At 45.0% G+C, this 21590-nt stretch overlaps 2 protein-coding genes across 2 annotated transcripts; both read left to right on the top strand.

Annotated features, from left to right (window-relative positions):
* Window positions 1-4655: 4655 nt before the first annotated feature.
* LOC146181465 (nucleoporin NUP35-like) lies at window positions 4656-19785 on the top strand. Its single transcript, XM_084576515.1, has 8 exons — window positions 4656-4752; window positions 4949-5031; window positions 12951-13159; window positions 14807-14837; window positions 15559-15622; window positions 17036-17086; window positions 17717-17786; window positions 19417-19785. The coding sequence occupies exons 1-8, from the start codon at window positions 4685-4687 to the stop codon at window positions 19720-19722; spliced, it is 882 nt and encodes a 293-aa protein (XP_084432641.1). The 5' UTR covers window positions 4656-4684; the 3' UTR covers window positions 19723-19785.
* Window positions 4703-10895, top strand: LOC146181466 (FGFR1 oncogene partner 2 homolog). The gene is made up of 4 exons (XM_084576516.1): window positions 4703-4752; window positions 4949-5031; window positions 9560-9920; window positions 10584-10895. Exons 3-4 carry the CDS (start codon window positions 9588-9590, stop codon window positions 10869-10871), a joined length of 621 nt encoding a protein of 206 aa, XP_084432642.1. The 5' UTR covers window positions 4703-4752; window positions 4949-5031; window positions 9560-9587; the 3' UTR covers window positions 10872-10895.
* Window positions 19786-21590: the final 1805 nt, after the last annotated feature.

Here is a 21590-nt window from a genome sequence, read left to right as displayed (position 1 = left end):
GAAACTTTGGCAGCTTCACAAGTTCCCCATTGTGCAGCTTAACTGCACACCCCAAGGCATGGGGTCCTTTGACCAACCATGCAGGTAACCTGCATGCAACAAGTGTGCTACGAAAGCTTTAGTAAAAGTTCACGAGGAATCTGTGCTTGGCTTACTGACTACTGCTGTCAAACCTTATAGGCCACAATGCCATGCAAAAGGTGCTGTCACAGATACCAAAGCCAAGGGAGTAGTAGACGGGGCATTGCGACAAAAGCAAGCATTTCTGAAGAGTAACAAAATCATAGGAAGTGCCAGGCAACTCTACTCTTTGTTCTTGCAGAGAATCAGGTTCTGCCATTATGGTACTCTCGGTGGGGTGGCACAAAGAAAAAAATGGGGGAGAGTACTGCTCTTCATAAACATAATTCAAAAGAAAAAACAAAAACAAAATTGTAACAATGAGAGCTTCACATGCTTACCAGGAAGGAGGCATTATATGAAAGTGTTCTTTCTGTCAGGGCCCGAAAGGGGCTATCGGATAGCTTTGTAGATGGTGCCCGCCTGCCACCGTCTCTCGCCTTCCTTCGCCATAGTCATTGCATACAGTGCATTAGGAGTGCACAGTAACTGTTCAAGCTTTGCAACCTGTCACCAAAGTTGCAAGATCACTTGACTGGGTGGCAGCAGTGCCCTCAGCACTGCATGGTCTAAGATGGCCTTAGAGCTTGGGTTTAAAGTTGCGGCTCCATACGCAGAACTCTATATGGGGTTTTATGGCGCATAAGCAACTGTGGCTATCACAAATGTCTTGGCTTTTGATTCATTATTGTCAAGTGAAGTAAACTTAGGGTGTTACAGCAGAGACATGGATGGAATAAACTATGGTGTGTGCAAAGAAAAAAGTCAAGGCTTATATACCTATTTTTTTACTTTTACCCCGCCACAGTGGCTCGGTGGTTAAGATGCTCAACCACTGAACCAGGGTACAGTGGTTTGAGCCATGTCAGCCGTGTTTGAATTGATGCAGAAAGCATAGCACCCGTGTACTGTGAAGAGTCAGTACCTGTTAAAGAAGTTAAATGTGATCGAAATGATCCAGAGCCCTCCCCTACAGTGTCGCTCATAGCCCAAGTTGGTCTGGAATGTATACAGCTGTTGTGCTTTTCGTCCGGTTCGATCATGAATTCAACCCATAAAGCTATTGATTAAAAAATGTAATTCCACTGGCTGCAAGGATGTTTTAATATTTAGACATAGTAGGTCAAAAAATATGACTGAATAAACATGTTTACTAAATGCTAAGTAATTTAACTGCATGTGTATGCAACATTCCCCATTTAGGCTCTTGGAACGTCCGATCACTGTTAAAAAGGAAGCTGATCAGTGTAGCGCCTTAACAAAGGAGCACTATTTAATTATTTTCATGGAAACCTGAAGTAAAAGCAGATAACCTAGTTGGTGGAAAGTAGTCCTAATAAATAGCGTCGCAGGTCAGTTCCAGCCCAAAATGGGGAGACTCGACTATTCCTCCAGTAGGTGCGCTGAACAGAGCGCCTCTGCAACTCCAGCCAAGGAACAGGCCTACTGGTAGTCTACCAGATATGGTTCCCTCACCACCTTGGATACACAATGCAGTTCCTGCCTATAACGATCGTTTGTGTGTAGAAGTTGAGTGGTCTGGCTTACATTAGCTGTGTACTTGTTCTGGTCTCACAGGAGAATGGCAAAGAAAGCGATTTACGCCAAAGGCTTGCTCTCGACAATGCCGTAAGCTAACCGGTCAAGTGAATTGGTAAATGAGAACATAAATGTCATTTGCCCCGTGCAAACATCTTTAGCTATTTCTGTCTGCTCGTACAAAATCGTGACTGCGACATGATGAAAAATATTGGTCAACGTAATTCACTGTCCTAGTCACCATGCAGCCACCACACGACACACTATTTGAAGGTTAGCAAAAGTAAGGAACATCCCTTTATCTTGCACGCGACAATATGCACAAAAGGCCAGAAGGGCTATGTAATATATGCAAAAGACTAGCTCATTCCTACCAAATGCCTATACCTGAATTGAGCAACACTTTACATAACCAACTATCGTTCTGAAGCACCCGGGTTCGAACCAAAGAAACATAATGCAACTTGTAGCGTAGACAAGACAGCAATGCAGCAATTGACTACTCTTCAGCCGTTCTGTATTTCACTTCCTAGTTTTCTTGCGTACACATGTGCAACAACACCATCTTCATCACATTTCCACCGCACTTAAAAAAAAACAAAAAAACCTTGCTGGCAAATGGCTAAATATCCTCTAATACATCACAGTCTTTTAAACCTTGCGGGAAGCTTCTTTTCACATTTACTTCTGCGGGGAGAAGGAAGAGGAGTAGTAGTTGCTGCTGTTGAGGTACACTTTGGTTGAGAGGGGTCTGTCGGTTCTGTGTCGGGCAAAGCCAGAAATGAGAAAGTTCCCGGGCTAACATCTGCGTTATTGGGGTTATGCGAGGTTGGACTCTGGTCTGCGTTTCTGGTAGTGGACTGGTCGACACTCGGGTGGAGTCAGTGGGCAACAAAATGTTTGCGGGGAGAGCCATCAGAGCTGAGGGCGGAGGTTGGCGCTAAACAACTGCTTTTCTAACAGCTCATAATTTGGACGAGTGCCACACTCGCCCATCATCCAGCAGGTGTGAGACTGGTCCAATTCGCTCAACAACTCTTCGAGGCTCTGAAACCGAGCAGCCAGCTTGCCTCACACAATCGGCTTGCAAACTCGCACATAGTCGCCAATCTGAAAGTCATAGTGCTTGGTTCCACTCCGCTGGTCTGCATAAAGCTTATATTTGGCTTGCTTCTGCTCTAGCCACTGGCAATAGAGCTTCAGCGCTCTTGTATGATCAGTCGAGAAGCACTGATCTGGGCAGGCACACAACGTTAAGTCTTATGCAAGGCATCTGGCCATGAACTAGGATGGCTAGTGTGATTCCTGTCGTGGAATGTGGCGCACAGTGGTAGACACAGAGTTATAATAGCGGACGTAGGTCACGTTGCTCGCAAAGAGCCATCTGAACATATGCCCTGAAAACCCTATTAAACTGTCCTACAAGTCCATTGGGTTAAGGGTCATAAACTGAGGAGTAGCAGTTACGTATACCCCGAGGATGAGAATTGTGGTCCGTGATCCGACACTATTTCCTCAGGGTAATCCTCGTGAACAAATGTACCTAGAAGCAATTCTTAAACTGTGGCAGTTGTGAAAGAAGCCTCTGGCCATTTACTGTAATAGTCAATGAGTGTTATTGCAAAGCGACAGTTACTAGGAGCTTGGTCGAAACGCCCCACGATGTCAATAGCAGGCTTATCCCAAAGCTTGCCTGGCAAAGCAACAGGTTGCAGAGGAACAGTAGAGACCTGAACAATAGCAGCACTGCTGGAAGAATCATCTTCGACTTTCTGCACTTCACTGGAACGATCAGACGACTTGCAGACAGATTCCAAATAGCCCACTTCGCCGCACCGACGACACTTTCGTTTGCGAGCTTGCCATGTGGAGTCGTTCGCCAAGTGGGCAGGAGAACCGCGGCGATAGCGCGAACACTCCGATAGTGCAGATGAAGATTTACATAGGTGGCAACTGCATTTGATGCAAGGGACCTGAAGGACCCGTTCTGATGTGCACTCGCATCCCACGCGCTGTACTGGTGCGACCTCTTCTGATAGCTCCTTTGCTTCACAGGAAGCTTGCTGGCACTGTCTAGCGCGACAGAGTCAAGAAGGAGATGGCGTTCACTGAAATAGTGACTAATGGTCTTCACCAGCTGGTCCCTGATGATGTCCGCGAAGCTCCCAAAATCGCAGTCGCCGACAAGGCTGCGAAGAGCACCGATGTACTCATATGCTATCTCTCCTGCAGTTTGTACTCTGCAGTGAAAACGGTGGCGTGCGGCGATCACATTTACGGAAGATTTGTAATGCGTCGCCAGTATAAAGATAGCATCGTCACCGGAGTGTGAGGCAGCAGCGGTAGGTGCTGAAGGGGACGACGGCGACAATGTATAGAAAATGTGGAGGTATCTAGTGGAGGCACCAGACGCCAGCCTCCATTACTCCCACGGAAGGGCGGAGGCGGCTGAAGACCTGAAAAGCTCATGATGGACGGTCAGCAGTCTACGCCGAGGTCTTGGATTAAGCTAACATCATCGTCGCCAAAATATGTAGTATCTTACACGAGACAGGAACGCAGCAATTGACTTTTTCTCGCTGCGCGCGTGCAACACTTCGCCTTTACCGCACAACTCACAACACAAAATAGCTCATGCGTACCAATAGCAATAATTAACACCGCCGCAACAAAATTAACACCTTTAAAGCTATGACGAGCAAATATCACACTGATGAAACGCTACTCGGCTGAACACTTGCAGAGCGCCATTTTAAACGGAAGCGCGCATCCACTGACGTCATCATGCGCGGGTCACGTGAGTGTGACGTATTTTTGTGCGTGGCAGCAGGAGAAACGTGTGTGGGGTCGGCTGCTGCCACGGGCGTGTCTCCAGCCTCGGCCTAAAAATTTCTCTAAGGCACTATATTTTAACAATAATTTCTGCTTATCAAATTTATTTTACTGAATAAACGTTAGAAGTTACTTGAATTGCAAATAGATTAGGTTTTTTTTTTTGTTCAAAAGCCAGCACCAGTCGAAGTCGATGCCATCAAAAGTCAAGTCGCTAATCAAAATTTTCTTCAGGCGGAGCAGGGAGCAGGCAGCGACTGTGTGAGTATTTATTTCCCCTCTTACTTGAGCCTTTGTAGCTAGCGAGGTATCAGTGCGCTATTTCTTTCAAAGTGGTTGTTGTACATCCGAAGCTTGCTGTTTTCTTTTTTTTGTTTTTCTATCACTGTTCGGACGTCGGATTCCGCGCTACTGTGGCCGTTGCTCACCGTTTGAATGCCTTCCCGTGTTTGGACAGGTGTGTGTTTACCACAACGGTGTCGATAGCATCGTTCGAGTCTTCGGCCATGTACGCGGGCACACCGGGAACACCTCATTCAGGTGAGCCTGCCCCCATCATCGGGTTTTTACTGCAGCAGCGACTGGAAACAAGCGCTACCTTGGCGCCATTTGTGCTCTGCATCCTCACAATTCGCACGGAAAATCCTCCACGCAAGAGTTCGTTGCCTTGCCAAATGGACATGTGATCACGTATGACGTTGCACGCTATTAACACAATAGAATCATCAAAAAAAAAATAGTTGTGCTGTTTGTTGCGCCCTTGCGGTTCGTGATATTGTTGAATCTCTCAGACTGCCACAACGTGTCGATTCAGATAATAGCTCCTGAGTTAAGGCAAAAGCAACCTTGCAGCCTCTGGCTCAGGACCCATTTTTGTTTCTTGCACATGCTGCCATGGATCATGAGCTAAAGAGCCATGTACAGTTTATTACAGGCCCAATGTCCACCCTCCGGTCGAAAATATTTTCTTCCCCGTGACTGTGAGACTTCGCCCCTAGAACGCAAGGCCGCAAAATGTTTTTGAAAAGAGTAACTAATAACGCAGTTACAGCCACCGCAATCACCCGATTCTGTCATGCTTCTCTCCTTCCGTTCCCTTGCAAAGGTTTTTCACTCTCCTGCCCGAGGTCGTCTAGCCTCCGCGAGACAAATTCCCCTTCCTCCTCCGCGTTTGGCGGGAGGTAAGGCGTGGCACTCCGCGAGAGAGAAAAAAAAAAAAAAAAAAGAGAGAAGAAAGAAAGAAACACACACACACACACACACACACACACACACACACACACACACACACACATATATATATATATATATATATATATATATATATATATATATATATATATATATATAAAAACTCCCGGGTGAGGGAGGGCGCGCCGCTGGATTCAGTCTGGCCGCGGCGAGGAAAAAAGCGTAGATACCCATCCTCCCGTCAGTCAGCGAGACGGACCAATGGACATCGTTCTCGGGAAGTACGTCATAACTGGCTCGAGGGCCAGCGCAGGACACGGGGAAGCTGGCTTCCCGAAGGAGAGCATGAGAGAGCTTTGATTTGTATTTTCGTTGCTTTGCGGCGCGCGTGTCACTGTAGCATTTTGCACAGACTATCTCCGGTACCTGATCGAAACACTGGGCTCCTTTGCTTAAAAGGTCCTTCCCTGGACAGTGGCCCTTTAATTACTGAACGGACCACATCTGGTTAAACTAATTACGTGCAATGTTTTCTCTAGCATAACTCGATACAAAAAGAAGAAAAATATGTAATGTATTTTTTAACCGCTCACACATAGCGCACTAGCTTACGTTTCGATAACGGCAAAATGATCCAAGAATATGCCACTACATACACTTCAAATTTTTATTTTTTTTTAAGCGACTGTAATAAATTACCAAAAACACATTTTCGGTTGCCCCAGTGTTGATGCATGATGCATTTATTAAAAATTTGAAGAAAATGCATACATGTTCTTGTACTCTGTCCAGTTTCATTTGCTTCATTTCGTAATCTTATGGGATGTAGTTGGTCCTTTTTGTGTGTGTGTGTTCACTCCTGCTTGAAGTCAGGCGACTTGGCAGCATTGTTAAATAAACAAATAAAAGTAAATGTAAGTAATGTGGGATTAGGATCCTTGGGAAAACAGGGGGTGATTTTAATGTTTTGGTTTACACATATGAACCTGATACTTTCCTCTTGTTTGCTTAGCTGGGGCATATCAAATACTTGAAAATCATAGCACAGAGCTACGTTGCAAGAATGATGATGGGACTAGTACAGACTGCTAGCTAGGTTTATGCAGATGCTAGCACTATCCTACTAGAATAGTGTACTGGAATAGGCAGTGCAGTGTACCGACATTGACTAAAAGGAAGCATTATCATGTACACCCTTTGTGAAAGTTTAGAGCCAACAGGGCTTGCTCCTATGCCACTAAGTGGAGTTCCTGCTGCCTTTTGGATGGGGCACGACTGCATATCTTACCTTCAGGAAATCTACAACTCGGGGGATAAAAAAAAAAAAAGGGTTGCACCATGCTCTTGACTTATCACTCGAAACGTTACCTGCTGGGTGAACAGCTTGTCATTCGGCCTATCCGGTGTTTGCATGGTGTAGGTGCTGCGTTGACTGTATTTTTGAACAGCGGTAGCATGTCGTATAGGTGTCGGGGAACCAGGAAAAGTGCGAGGAAGTTTTTTTAAAAATATTTTTGCTCATTTTTGGTGTTGATAGAAAAATAAAATAGTGTAATCAATTTTTGGCGGAAAGATAATCGGTTAGAATGCCCCCAGTGGAATCCGAACTCGCGACCTGTGAATATTGCGTGCGGTGCTCTACCAACTGAGCCACAACAGTGGCCATTTTATATTCTAATTTGATGGATACTTTGTTGCATGTTACCTAATCTTGGGAGTGTTCACCAGGGCCACCCGCAAAAGCGGCGGATGTAGCCGATCTTGCATTTCCATTATCGCTTTATGTTGAATGAGCTGTGGTGAATCCAGGCAACGAAAGTCCTGCTTTTACCTTTTTGTATCAAATCAAGTGGCATTTATATGTTCTGGCCACAATGTTGTATCGCCTGTTTGAACCCCTGCGACTAATAAAAGTTGCTCTAGGCAGAGTGGAAGCTTGGCCAGCATTGAACAGGAGCTACAGGGATGCTCTTCAAGCTTGCACATTGGCTCACATTCATCTGCTGCATCATACTGATGAAAACTGCTTTCTGGTTATTGATGGAGATGTTATGAAAGCAAAGTTGCATAGCCCTCACAATTGTATGTTCTGTGGGAAAGCAGTTTTTCACCAGGTTGGTGCACGGCCTTGAACTAGGGTGGCCTGCATGCACTGGAGTATTGACTCTTGTGTAGCCGTGCCCTTGTGGCACTACACATTGGGGCATCGCTATGGTGCATTTTTCAAACACCTTTATCACCTGCTGACTTTGGCCTTGTCGACCATTTATCGTTGGAAGGCACAGATTTTGATCATTCATAGGCCACTACTTGAGCACCTACTGCACCTTCGAAATGTTTGGATGACAAGACACGTTGCACTTAGGGCTGTTTCGTAGGTGAATGGAACTTCTGGTAGACCTATGGCATATTGTTGTCTTGAGCCTGCCCCTCAAAACTGCATGTTGACCGTACTTCCTTTTGTGGTTAGCCTAGCAGGTCAGTTCTCATGATGGTGATTCTGGTAGTCAGTCTCCGTACACAAAAAAGTACATCCCTAACTCATGGCATAACGTGTCATGACGGTTAATGGGTTTAAGTGAAACGGGGAAACAGTTGATGTTAGAGACATGTTCATTATTTTGTTATGCACGAGGCAAGGCCAGATGGCAAGCTTCCCTTTTTATCACTCTTGATCACATAAAGGGCTTCATTATCAGGAAATAATGGCTAGCGGAGAATATGCCTGGCATTGATTTCAAGTTTGTGGTCCAGAAGAAAATAAGTTCCTGGCAGCAGCACCTGATTTTCCTTCTGTTACTCATGGAGGGTGGTCTCCTCACTGAAGAAAGGGTAGTTCATCCTTTTTCTGTGCCTAAGAAACGGATGTGTCTTCCTGTTCAATAGGCCATGAAAAGATATTTACTGTATACTAAGACTAGAAATTCTGCACAGCATTCAGTATTCCGACATTTTAAGCTGGCTTCCCTAACACTAACAATATCGGCAGTAAAAATAATGCTCCTTCTTTCCCCCTCAACTCGATGCCCATCGATGTGAAAGAAGAAATAAAAATATGTCGCAACTGGACGTTGCCATGCCCCTTTCCACCCGCTTTACTTGAGTGCGTCCAATGAGAGGTTAGACCAAGATGGTCCAGTTCACATCAGTGACGATGGAGCAGCTGATACCTATGGTGAGGTGTCGCCCTGATATGTTGCGAGCAGTTGTGACGAGTGACTTCTAAAATTATTTCTAAATTATAGTGTCCACACAGCTTTAAAAAATTTAACTCAAAGGCTGCCATCTCTCTACCTGGCACAGCAAAAATATCTTTTTAAAGCCCCTTTAATTCGTTGTCATCGTGGATCATGGAACGGGGTAGTGGGTGATAAAAGGATTGCCTCTTTCTTGCTTAGTTTCCTGGCTCGCTGCAGTGGTTGTTTTTTTTTTAGGGTAACGGGGCAGTGTTCATGAGCCCTTCAAGTATTTTTTGCCCCTTCCCTCGTTTCCCTTGAATTAGCATGTGCTGCATATTCTGATCGATCACGGTAACACTTGGTCAGTGGCTGCAGTGTACTTCTGAGAATAAGTTCACAGGTTTGATCATAGTTGTAGCGTCTCTATTTTGATTGAAGCAAAACACTCCAAGTACTTTAAAAAACCCCAGTTAGTTTAGGTCAATTGGCATCCCTCCACTTGCTACTTTGTTGTTAAAGTTAAAAAACCCCAGTTAGTTTAGGTCAATTGGCATCCCTCCACTTGCTACTTTGTTGTTACATTGGATTCCTAGTCTGAACACTAGTTGAAGATGCAAAGACACACTTGAAGGGTTGAGTCTCAATTGCGTAAAGTGGCCCCTTATAGAGCTGCCTGGCTGTGTGTGTGCTACACGCAGGCCTGTGCCAGTGACCTCAGCGGCACAGATGATGAGCACCACCGTGAGCGTGCAGCAGATTCTGGGCGAGGCGCGGCGCCTCGTGGGCCGCCTGCGCGAACAGGACGGCAACGCGGATCGGCTCCTAGCTCAGGCTCAAGCCGTGAGCCAGGGTGTGGAAGCCATGCGCCAATACCATGAAGAGCTGGCCCAGCTGAGCTGTGTGGCGACCACACCGCGGCCACGTGCCGCACTCGTGCTGTCCATTCAGCAAGAGAATCGGCACATGCGCGAGCTCCAGCAGGAGAATCGCGAGCTCGTGGCTGCCCTCAAGGAGCACCAGTCGGCCCTCGAGCTGATCATGGCCAAGTACCGAGAGCAGGCAAGCATGCGCATATGGCGGGGCAGTCTTGTCATTCTCGTAACCCTTGCAACCTGTGCAACAAAATCAAAGTTGAGCTCTGATACTTTGCAGTGCGCACTCTTTTACTATATGCACTAGACTCCTGCATTCAGAAAAGCCATTGAGCACAATGAATTGAAAAAAAATTAGTATGTGCTCTTTCCAGAGGAAGGAAACATGCTCATGGTGTGTGTCACTTTGTGATGAGGTGCAGAGGTAACAATGAGATGGTCGTCTGTACTTCCACAAAAGCTCAGCTGTGCTATTCATCAGATTGCAGGTTCACAGTTTGACTGGGGCTCCCACAGTCCCCCTGCTCTTGCTGCTTTGGTATTGCGGGTCTGAGTAGTGGGCATGGTTTTGTTTGTTGGGTCAGGTTCAGCATTAGTCTCAAGATTTGCCACACATGTAGAGCTGCTCGGCATATCGGTATAGCTTCCTGAAAGGCTACATTCAAGTAGCAGGATTTCGTCATAGAACTGACAGCATTCTTTTCCATTTTGAGGTTAGAAGGCAGGGAGTCTGTATTTCTTTGAGACAGGTTTTCAATGAGGAAGGCAGAAATTAACAGTGTGTTACAGATTGTTGTCATTTGTCCAAGCTGCTGGTTGCAAAGGTGTGGTGTGTGTGGGTGTCACGTAGGTGGCGCGACTGGGTTCAGTGCGTCAGGCTGAGGAGCGCCTTGGGGAAGGCTCCCGCGACTGCCATCATCTGGCCGACAAGGTGTGCGAGATGGCCGAGGTGATGCGACGTGCTGCTGAGATCGATGAGGCTAATGGTGCCCGCCAGACAGAGACCCTTGTGCGTCTGTCCACTGAGAACGCCGTATTGAGGCAGCTGCTTGACATTGGTCGACGTGCGGGCTCTGCAGGTCTTGCTGACTGTGAGGTGCAGACTGATCCTGCTAGCACTATTCCCAATGCAGAATAAAGTGTGTGCTTTACTTGTGACAAATTGTGTTGTTTTGCTTCTTTCTGTGCACTCAACCTGCACATGCATATGGAAAATGTATGTGCAAATAGTTTCTGTTTACTGTTGAGGTGGTTTCTTTCCGGGTGAAGTACGCACATATTGGGCCAGCAGCTGTCTTGCAGACTAGCATGACGTGTGCGTGTCAACGTATGTGATCACATGTTCATTTGGCAAGCGTCTCAAACCGGTGTGACTGTGAGTGCTAGATGCTGCTGCGAGGAACTTGTGCATCTGAGCAGTTGTCTGACATTGCAGTTATCTGTTCAGGATAAAGCAGGTGCCGCTGAAAAACATGGTGCTGTCCTTTTTACGAAAAGCTTAGAGCTGGTACGCAGCAATATCACGAGACACAGAAAGGTCTGTATTGATGCTTTCACATTTGTGCCTTACACTTATCCTTGGGTGCTTCCAGTAGCAACATTTGGTTGTAATCATGTCTCTCATCTAATTATTGAGAAAAAAAGAATTGTAAGGCTGAGTTAATTGCCATGTTTGCTCACTGAACTATGTAAATTGGCTGTATTTGTTTGCATAAGTTAAATTGCAAACACGATATCAGATGTTCTAAACGGTATGACAGTAACTGTAGTCGGATAGAGCTCTAGAAAAAAGTCTCTTTCACCCTTTGAGCGACCCTCAGCGAAAAGGACCTTCATGGCATCAACCGATTCTCACAACATTGTGGATAATCCCCGTGGATCTGCTGGCATGACACTGCAGGGTGCGGTAGATGAAACATTGTTCACCATGGCTAAATCAGATTAACCACGGTTTCATGAAAATCATTTGGCGTGAGCAGCATGGTGTATCCATCATATCTGCTGACTTGAGTATGGCAGTCATAAGTTATTGCTTTGATGTAAAAAAAATGCCCACTGATGCAGCATGGTTTTTTATTTTATTTTTCAGTTTATGTCAATGTAAACTTCTGGAAACTGAAACATGGAAAGGTAATTTAACCTTTCAGTTCCCAGGTGCTGAAAAACATGCGGATAAATGTTAAGAGCTTGCAGGAAGTCATCACTGATGGCCCTTTTAAGGCAGAAAATTCTCAGAAAATTCGCAATTCTCATTTTATGAAGAGCGAGGCTCCTAATGCTATCATTTTGGAATAGCACGACTGCTGGACCACCCACATAGAGGTGACAAGGGGATGTAAATTATGGTTCATTTAGTTTAAAATTTAATGACACATTTTCACATGGACATGGCAGTAAAGCTATTTAGACATTGCTTTCACTAATCGGCTTGCCTATAGGCTAAACTAGGACTTGTTGAAGGGGTCCTGGCTGCAGTGAAGAGTCTTGCATCTTGTTTTTATTAGCAAATAACAGTGCAAGCATCACATGGTGACACTTTCCTCGCAGTCGATCTCCAGAGTCAGGTATATTTGTGCTTAAGGACATATTCCACGTGTCCAGTCTACTTAAAGCAGATTGCATTGGTTTCACAGCTACTTCATCTGTCCTTTTGTCTTGATGAAAAGTAACACAAAAACAGCATGATAGACATCACAAGAAACCGAACTGGAATGATGTGCCGATGCCAGGCATGAGTAACTTGCATATGACTACAATTTTGACGCAGCGTGACATTTATTATGAGCTTAATGAGCAATTTGACTACCTCGGACCCAGAAGTCTAATTCCATAGCCACTGAGGCACAAGGAAGTGACAGGAATGTTTGATTACAATGCCACGGGCCACTGACGAGCAGACTGATGTGGTGCTCAAATATACATTTCATCAGGCTGGCCTATGTTCACAAGAAACTGAGGAACTTGGTGTCAACGATAGCAACAAGTGAGCTTGGTGGTTGTGGAAAGACGATGGTCATCGCAAGCTGTGTGGCAACAGCAGGTAGTGGTTATGACATTTCACGATTACTCTGGCTCCTACCTGCCTAGCCAACAAAAGGTGGACCCTTGCAGCGCCAGTGATAAAGCGTAAAAGTAAAGATCAGAAGCAAATACGATTTGAGGCAGACTTCATTGGCCACATTTTTGAGCATTGCCCCATGTGGGTCACCTTGTGCAGGGGGTACATTTGGTGGCACCAGTGCTGGCTGTCTGCCTAATATCCTAACGGGGCCGCCATCTGATGCCCGGAGCCCGGCATCTGATTGGCTGACAGCATTGAGCCCCCGAACAGATGGGACGCCCAATACAACTCGGCAACAGGCGGCGACTCCACTGTCGGGACCACCCAGACAGAGCCTCTTTTCAGAACCCCTGTCCTGTACATTGGTATGCATCTCTCACTTGCTTTTTGCCTGCAATCTTGCAAATGCAGTTAGACCCCAGTGAAACAAAATGGACTGCAATGAACGTTAAGTAAAAAAAAATCTTCACGCTAAGAGTGGAATGCGATATTGTCACAAGGAATGTTGCTGCAGTAAGTTTCTTTCATTGCAGCACGACATGCTCTCTGTAGCCTTTAATTTTTGTTCAGCACTTGTAGGAGGTGATGGGTCCAACCTACCATCGCTGCTCTCGGCACCTGCAAACTTGGCCGGGTCAATTGGTCTTGTGGTGCTGCACACCACGCCGACCAGTCACTGTTAGGGCCTGGTTGCTTGCCAACTTCCACCTACAGAGCAGCTGCGCGTTGTATGAAATCACTTTTTAAAGGATGGCGGGTTTTTCTTTTATTGGAGCTCCAATGCTTTTGCTTTAATAGATGGATTTGATAGTGGCAGGTGGCTTTTGGCAGGTGGTTTTGTGATGCCACCTCTTGAAGGACGCCAAGAAGGACGCCAGGCATAATAGTCTTGAAAAGTTTTACGAAAAACTATTTAATACTTTGATTTAAGATAGCAATACTTTTCAAGTAGTTGCAGCAGAACACCATTTTTTTTCAGGCACAAGAAATAAGTGGTTATTTTGAGCTGGTCTGCTGCAGCTTTGTGTGCTTGCAGTGCAGTGCAACACTGCATCGCACAGGTTGCAAACAGAATTGCAACCTGTGCAATGCTGTTTGACGCTGACTGAATCGTGCGGTTAATAACAAGATTTTTTGGCCTAATTTTGTACATGGCCACTGAGCCACCTGAGAGGGTTAGTCATTGTTTATTCATTGTTAGTCATTGTTTCAAGTGTGTCCTGCAGAGACTTGATTGGGGATCACAAACATGTGGGTTCGATCCTGGCCATGACGGCCACATTTTGATTCGTGTGAAATGCACGGTGCCCATGTACTGTGCAATTTCAGGGTATACTGGAGAACCGTATAAGAGCAAAATTATCTGGAGCCCTCCACTGTGATGTCTTACCTAGCTGATGTTGTTTTAGGACATTAAGCTCTCTAAACCTAACTCGCCTCAGGTGCACCCCTCATGGTGTGTGACACATAGCAGCATAATTGTAGCATCAACAATCAAGTTGTACGTGTACATATGGCTTCTGTCAAGGCACTGCGTTTTGCACAGAATCTGCTGTTGAAATGAATGTGATGCACATGAAGGGATCATGAATGAAAGTGAATGAAAGAAGAAAGTAAATTTCAAAATTGCATACAAGTGATGCTCGAAGACTGGTTGAAGAATGTCTTGTAACCTGTTCAGAGCAGTACTTGTACAGCCTTTCAGCCATCTAGTGGCGCTGATTTAGCATTAGTGGAGGTCCTTCCCATTGAAGAGGGTAGGACAAAAATTCTTGTTACTGTCTAGAGATTCGGAACACTGGGAATGCATTGCAAGCCGTACGAAGTGGCTTAGAAGCACACCCCCCTTGGGCTCTACACTTTTGACAAAGTCTCTACCTCCAGCTAAGGGCACTGTTAATGTGATAACATTTCTTTTTTTGGTGGAAAATAAACTTGGCAGTGGTGGTGCTGTCATAACTGCACATACATTTACTTGACTACAAACAGGCTTCCCCTTTTTTTCTTTCCAGGCACAGGACAGCTGGTGTCAGGACTCTCCAAGTGAGTGCCACACATCTTGCTGTACCATGCGCTGCTTTCTTTTAGTGAATTTTTTCAGGCGTTTGTCGGTGACCAGTTTATCTATGGTGTACATGTGTACTTCATTTGCGTCCTAAGCACTTGTAGCATCAGGAACAGGCGCCTGAGCTCAGCACCACTGCTACTGTTCAGGCACATGCATATTGGAAACGTGGAAGCATCTGTAATTCAGCTGTCTTACCCTTGTGAAGTCTGTTGTAAACAACAGAGCACTAAGAGCACAGGAAGTTGGTCGAGTTGGGGCATTGTAACAATGTACAAGTGCACACGAGCATGGACAAGAAAGACGGGGACAGCACACGCGCTGACTTTCAACTGATCAATTACTGACGCAATTCCACATTAAATACACCTACCATCATGATGTCATGTGACAGAAATGCCGACATCATGTGGCCACACACAAAAACTAATTCTTTGGTTGTCAGTGAAACGGGGTTTGTTGACACAGGATGAACCTGCTTTGCTAATCAAATTGGCCTTGAACACTGCTCACTCATACCTCTCGGTTTTTTGTCATTGGGCAAGGTTTTCTCTTTTTTCTTCTGCCTAGCTGTTTTTTAATGTCTTTGCTGTTAGTTGTTTTCCTACAGGTGTTTTAGGAATATGCTTTTGACTGCAGTGTGTGCGGTGCGTACCGTCAGGCTTGATGTTCACGTGAGCTGTCATTTTTGTCTCTCAGGCGTGCTGCAGGAATCTGGCAACCTCAATATTTCTGGACAGGTGGACACACTCTTCAGCCCAAGGTAAGTGCTACTCTTTTCCCCTCACTAGTGGACATTTCAGAGGGGATGCCAAACGCTAGCTTGCCTTTTAATCCTATGAATAAGAGCTCAGACTAAACCATGGTACTTTCATATTTTCTATGACATCATGGTTACCATGGGGTCGGCACACTGGATTGGTTGTTTTCTATCTTTTAAGCTTGGTGCTTCAGCCGATGGAATGCTTCTACGTTGCAGCAGGCATTGACTGAAGCACTGCAATGCCTTTCTGCTGTCATGTTTTGTTGAAAACTGTCGGTCATTAGACTTCGTGGTGCAAATTAGTCTTAGAATTCAAATGGGAAGAAAAGAAAAAGTTTAGCTCTTCAGTATGAGTTGGCGCAGTGTGTGGGCCTTATCTTTAAGATGTTAGTTGTTTAGCATCAGAAATGAGAAAGTGAAGCCAAATGCCAGTGGAAAAAGCTTCAGAATCTTCGAAGAATTTGCTCAGAAACCGTCAGAGCTCATTGGCACTTTTTGTAGTGCAATCTGGATCTTGTATGGCCTGTCTGTGGAGAGAAGTTGGATTCGATCGTACCAGAAGTGAAGCAAGAGCTCAGTTGTCTTGGGACCAAGTACACTAGCTAAACTCAAAGCAGTTAACCCCTCTGTAACCAGTATTACGAGGGTTGTGGGTTTAAAATAGGCATGGAAAGAAATGTTGCGCATGAAAGGAAAATAATGACTATTCTGAGAAATGTGCTGATTTAATTATTTGTACCTTCCACAAGGATTTCGGTAATTTCGGTACCCAGCTGCTGTGTCCATGTGATGCCAGCTTCGTTTTGGAGGAAGTGAATTGTATAAGCCCCCCATTTAGTTTAGTGCTGGTATGTGGGGTATGAAAGCGAAGTGCAATAGCCAGTATGTGGGGATTGGCATCTCAAAGTGGCACAGCTCACGTTCTTTAACGTGCACCGACATTGCACAGCGCGTGGGTACCTTTTGCTTTTCGCCGCCATTGAAACGTGGCTTTTGCCATGCGGAGCCAGTGCATGTCAAGTAATCCTGCACCAAAATCAATCCAGTGAGCTCCAGTGCAGCGGCCCTTATAGCCAACATACAGTAATATATACTGTAGGTTATCATTAACTCTGCGTACAGTTAGGTTTATAATTCACTAAGCTTCTTTTAGTTGTTCATTATCATATGCCTATATAGGCGTTACAATGAGCCAGCAGAATGGTATACATTTGCCCACGGCCATGACCTCACAAAGGAGTGCTAACTCATGCAGCGAGGTAGACATTCATATATGTAAAGCAGATAGGCCTAACTTGCTGTGGTCTACAGAGCACAGTGGTTTCCTGCCGTCTTATTTCTCTTCAAGACTATTGTCAGGACCTTGTTCTTTCATCTATATGAGCAACAACATTTCACTTTTGCTTTTTACAGTGAAAGGTCATCACTTTCCTCTTCGGATGGCACGTGGGTCACAGTTTTTGGGTACGTATACAGCCAGCCTCTATATGTATTTGCTTTTATCTTTCTTATTATATGTACTGAAGGTGATGCAAAAGGGAACCTGGATGCATAAGGCTCCAAAGTATTTTAAAACCACGGTTTTTCTGGTTTTTTTTTTTTTGTCCTTGTCTTTGTGTATACTTTATGTCCTTGCCGACATTGCCATCTTCAAAGTTTCTATGAACCAGGGTAATTTTTGTTGGAAAATTTTCCTGGAGCTTCAGTTCTTCACACATTGTGCATACTTAAGGTTTTTTTTTTTTATTATTTCATGCATATTTGCATGTGCATAAGACTGGGAGAGGTTCTTTTTGTTAGTTTATGAGACGAAACATTTCTGTCCAGTGGTATTTACTAGGCTTTAATGTGACTTGATATTGAGATACATATATGGGCCTGTAGAGCTCAGTTTGAGAATGGTACGTTTGATGTATTCCTGCTGGCACATGCAAGAAAGTGGTCTTGAGCTAATGATCTTTCTGTAGATACGCACTGTTGTGTTGCGATACGTACTGCAATGACATGGTGCTAACTCACGACTTAGTGTTTTCTCATCGTGCTAGCTGTTCTTGTGGTACCAAAAACAGCGCTAATTGAGTATCTTCACCCTAGGTATCTACCTGCCCACAGCTCGTACATTCTACAGCAGTTCTCTCAGTACGGCACAATCGTCAAATACAAGGTGAGCGCTTGGGGTGAAATTCAAGGAGATGGTATTCATTCTGTGAGTGAAAACAAACGGCTGAGGTTCAGATGGTTTTTGTTGCTGGAAAGCTTTGCAGAATGCAGTCAATGTTAATCAGTTCGTCTTAACTTTCCATGTGTGCATGCAGTACATCTTTTCACGCATACCCGAAGTTTCCCTCGCACGGACATACCATTATTAGAAAAGTAACTTGCTCTATGAAACAACAGGAAGCAAATGCACTTCTCCATACTGAGAGGCACGAAGAACTGCATGAAATATTACAAGAAAGACTTGTTAAACTGTAATGTCATGTCCATGTTGTGACAAGTATTCTTTTACATCATATGTCACAGGAACAGGTTGCAACATTTTCTTGTAATAAGTATGTTGCAATGTGTCCGTCACATTTATTGGGGTCAATTTACTAGCCGATCCATACCAAAATACTGTTTTTTTTTTTTTTTTTTTTTTTAGCTAGCCTTGTAAACATTTGAAACCACACAAACAAAAACAGAATTCTTGTTGTTGCTGTGCATTGGTTTTTGTTCTGTTTTGAAATTGTGCTTTTTGTTTTGCCTCATAATTTTGCCTTGGTCTGGTTGCTGATTTCTCTCGGCTGAAACGACTGGGGAATTTGTGTTGTTGTCATCTCATTGAGACTCAAATATGTTAGCCATGGTGCCCTTTCGCAAATCTGTTCTCGCTCGATTAAATATCAGACCTTCGGGATCAAAGTGGGAGAGTACAGCAAAGGCATACAAATATCGTAGTTTCTTGCGTGCAGTTTGTCCCTTACTTATGAGGGTAAATACACCTCGGATCTGACCCTTTCGTGCCCAGTCACCATTTCAATCCACAACATTATATTTTGCCACCTAAACAGCACATCCAGGCATCAGGAAAGCCAATCTTTTAGTCCTCTAGAAAAAAAAAAAAAAAAAAAAAAGCAACAATTATTTGAAAACTTTTAAATTAGTTTGAATCTGGAATGTTATTCTAAACACTAGGATTTATGAAGTCTACACTAAAGGGATTGTGGAATTTTTAAATATTTCTAAGGTGCATGTGGTGCATGAAATCAAGGGGAAAAAAGATGGATATTATTACTGGCGGGAAAAATTTGCAGCTAGAAAACAGCAGAGGATGTAGTGCTATATTTTTTACTGCATTAGTTAGGTGGCATATGAAAGGGCCGTATTTGCAGTATGAAGGAGGCTACATTCAGCTGCTAGTTTGGAATGTGTACAATAAAGTTTCTCAGAGAATTCGCATCTAATGTACTGTACTAATATGTAGGTATAAAAGAGATGAACACCACATGAAAATGAACCTAATGTATTTATTACTGTTGAGCACTAGAGGTCCTCATATGCTCTGCGGAAAAGCCATAAATGTCTGGACCGACAGCCAAGACAGACGACTGTTGATCCACTGAGAGGTCATTGAGGGGCTCTTTGGTCTGATGGGAAATGCACCTGCAGGTCAAGGTCTCATTCGCTGTGTTGAAGCACTGAATGCACTTTGTCTGCAGTGTCAAAGATCTTGAGAGTACTGTTAAAAACAAAAACGAAAATGTTATTGCAAGAGCAATCGTTCGATGTCCTTTGTTTTCTTAAATGTACAGGTGAGCTCTGAGGGCAACTGGATGTACCTCCGCTACCAGTCCCAGCTACAGGCAAAGAAGGCCCTGAGCAAGAATGGAAAGGTGTTTGGGGCGCACACCATGGTGGGTGTGAAGCCCGGTGGACCACTTGACGAGCCATGCGACATGTCAAACAACGAGAACACGTGCAAATTCCAGGCCCGTCCTCTAGTGCAGGCGTACCGGGCCTCAGCCAGTGGCCGACAGGTGACCCTACCCGAACCGCCCGCGCTACATCACGACACCACAATGATCTCGCGAGCACTAGAGTATGTGTTTGGTTGGTAGTGCCGCGTGTTATTCTACGAGTGTCGTTTTTATCTGTTTAAATAAAATCGCAACCTTCGCATTTTCCTTATTTTTTGCACTTTCTTTTCATTGGTACATACTGCTGGCAGGAACCTAGTAAATGGGGGACCAAACTGCGTACCCTGAAATTTCAGAGTGTCAATTGATAGTCAGGGTGGGATGTTATAAGGGGGAGCATAGTAACTGAGGCCCTTAATGGTTTACCGGTTATATGCTTGTTGCAACTGCTTGCTTATTACTGCGTGGAACTGTCCTGAATGTGGAAAAGGAATTAATCTAAATCAAGCTTCGTCTTTTATACATAAATCTAGAACAGGCTGCCTGACCTAGACCGGAAAAGCAGAGCGGTGGGCCCGAAGATTATTATGCAGAATACTAAGGAGTACTCAACCGCCTTGAAAAAGAACAACAGTTTAGAATAGGTAGTGAGGCCCTGGGAGTGGTAAGACAATATGTCCACTTATACTGCTGGTGGTCGCAGATCCAAACAATGAAAGGAAAGTAACTAGGAGGATCAGATTTGGATGAAGCGCTTTCGGCAAGCACTCCCAGATCATGAATGGCAGCTTACCAATATCCCTCAAGAGGAAAGTATATAACCATTGCATCTCACCTATACTCACCTAGGATACAGAAACATAGAGGCTATTTAAAAATGGTCTAATTAAGTTCAGGACAACGCAGAGAGCTATGGAACAAAAAATGGTAGGTGTAACGTTAAGAGATAGGAAGCATGCATAGTGGGTCAGGGAACCATTGCGAAAATGACATTCTGATCGAGAACAAGAGGAAGAAATGGGCATAGGTAGGACATGTAATGTGAAGGGAAGATAACCGGTAGCAGACTAGATTCTAATGGCGAATTTGAGTGGGAGAGCAGGCGCACTCGAGAGCACTTCGAAAGTGCTCTCAGACAAGCGGACGCCCTCCAGTGGGAGAGCAGGAGTAGAATCACTGAATTCCAATGGTAGAGGAGGAGGGCTTTTCCTCCGCTGAGAGCATCAAATGCACTCCCGACTGCTCCCTCGTCTAAAGCCAGTGTAGAAGAAGTCGCATGGCATAAAGCGTCATATCAGCGCCATGTTTTTTTTTTTCTCGAGTCGGCGACGCTCAAAATGGCGGCTGCAAAGCATCGGCGCTCAGCGAGCGGAAAGCATTGCTCAGGTGCTGTATGCATGCTTGAGAGTCGCTGCTGGCGTCGAAAGGGCCAAAGGAGGCAGATCACCGTGCTGTGAGAACAAAGGCACACAAAACAAGTGGTTCTACCCGGAGCTTTGGCCTCTCCTTGGGTTGCAACTGCCGCCACTGCGGGCAGGCGAAGAATATTGGGGAGAGAAGTGCAGTCACATGGTCGTGGCGCGCTGCTCTCGACACGCAGAGAGCGTTCCCGTGAGAGGACAGTTACACCCTTGCTCGGCGTGCTCCTGTACTGCTCTGTACTGCTCGGCGCCTCTGCTCTCGTCCCCCCAACCGAATGCGCCGTAAGAGAAGGCAATAAGAGGGATAGATGAATTCTGGGTACACAGCTTGTGCGACGCGCACGACGGTAACTTCGTTTTCCAGATGACAGTGGACAAAAAGATTGAGTGTCTCTTGCTCCCACCTCATCCATGCTGCAGAATGTGTCGATATGGTTCTTTTGCCCATGAGACATTGATGGGTGGAGTCTGATGGTCTTTCTAATTTCATCAACGGAAGGTGTCACATTCTCTTCATATATGGGATATGTGGCTTTCACCAAATGTAGCCCAAGAGGCTTGCTTCTAAGCCGTCCCAGTAAAAAAATGAACATTGGAACCAATTGAAAATTTGAAATGGTGTTTTTGGACACTTAACCCATTGCAGCC

The sequence above is a fragment of the Amblyomma maculatum genome, chromosome 8 (genome assembly GCF_055883805.1).
Source record: "Amblyomma maculatum isolate TAMU_Amacu chromosome 8, ASM5588380v1, whole genome shotgun sequence".
Lineage (NCBI taxonomy): Eukaryota > Metazoa > Arthropoda > Arachnida > Ixodida > Ixodidae > Amblyomma > Amblyomma maculatum.
The sequence above is the reverse complement of the archived record's forward strand: the minus strand, read 5'-3'. Positions and strand labels throughout refer to the sequence as shown.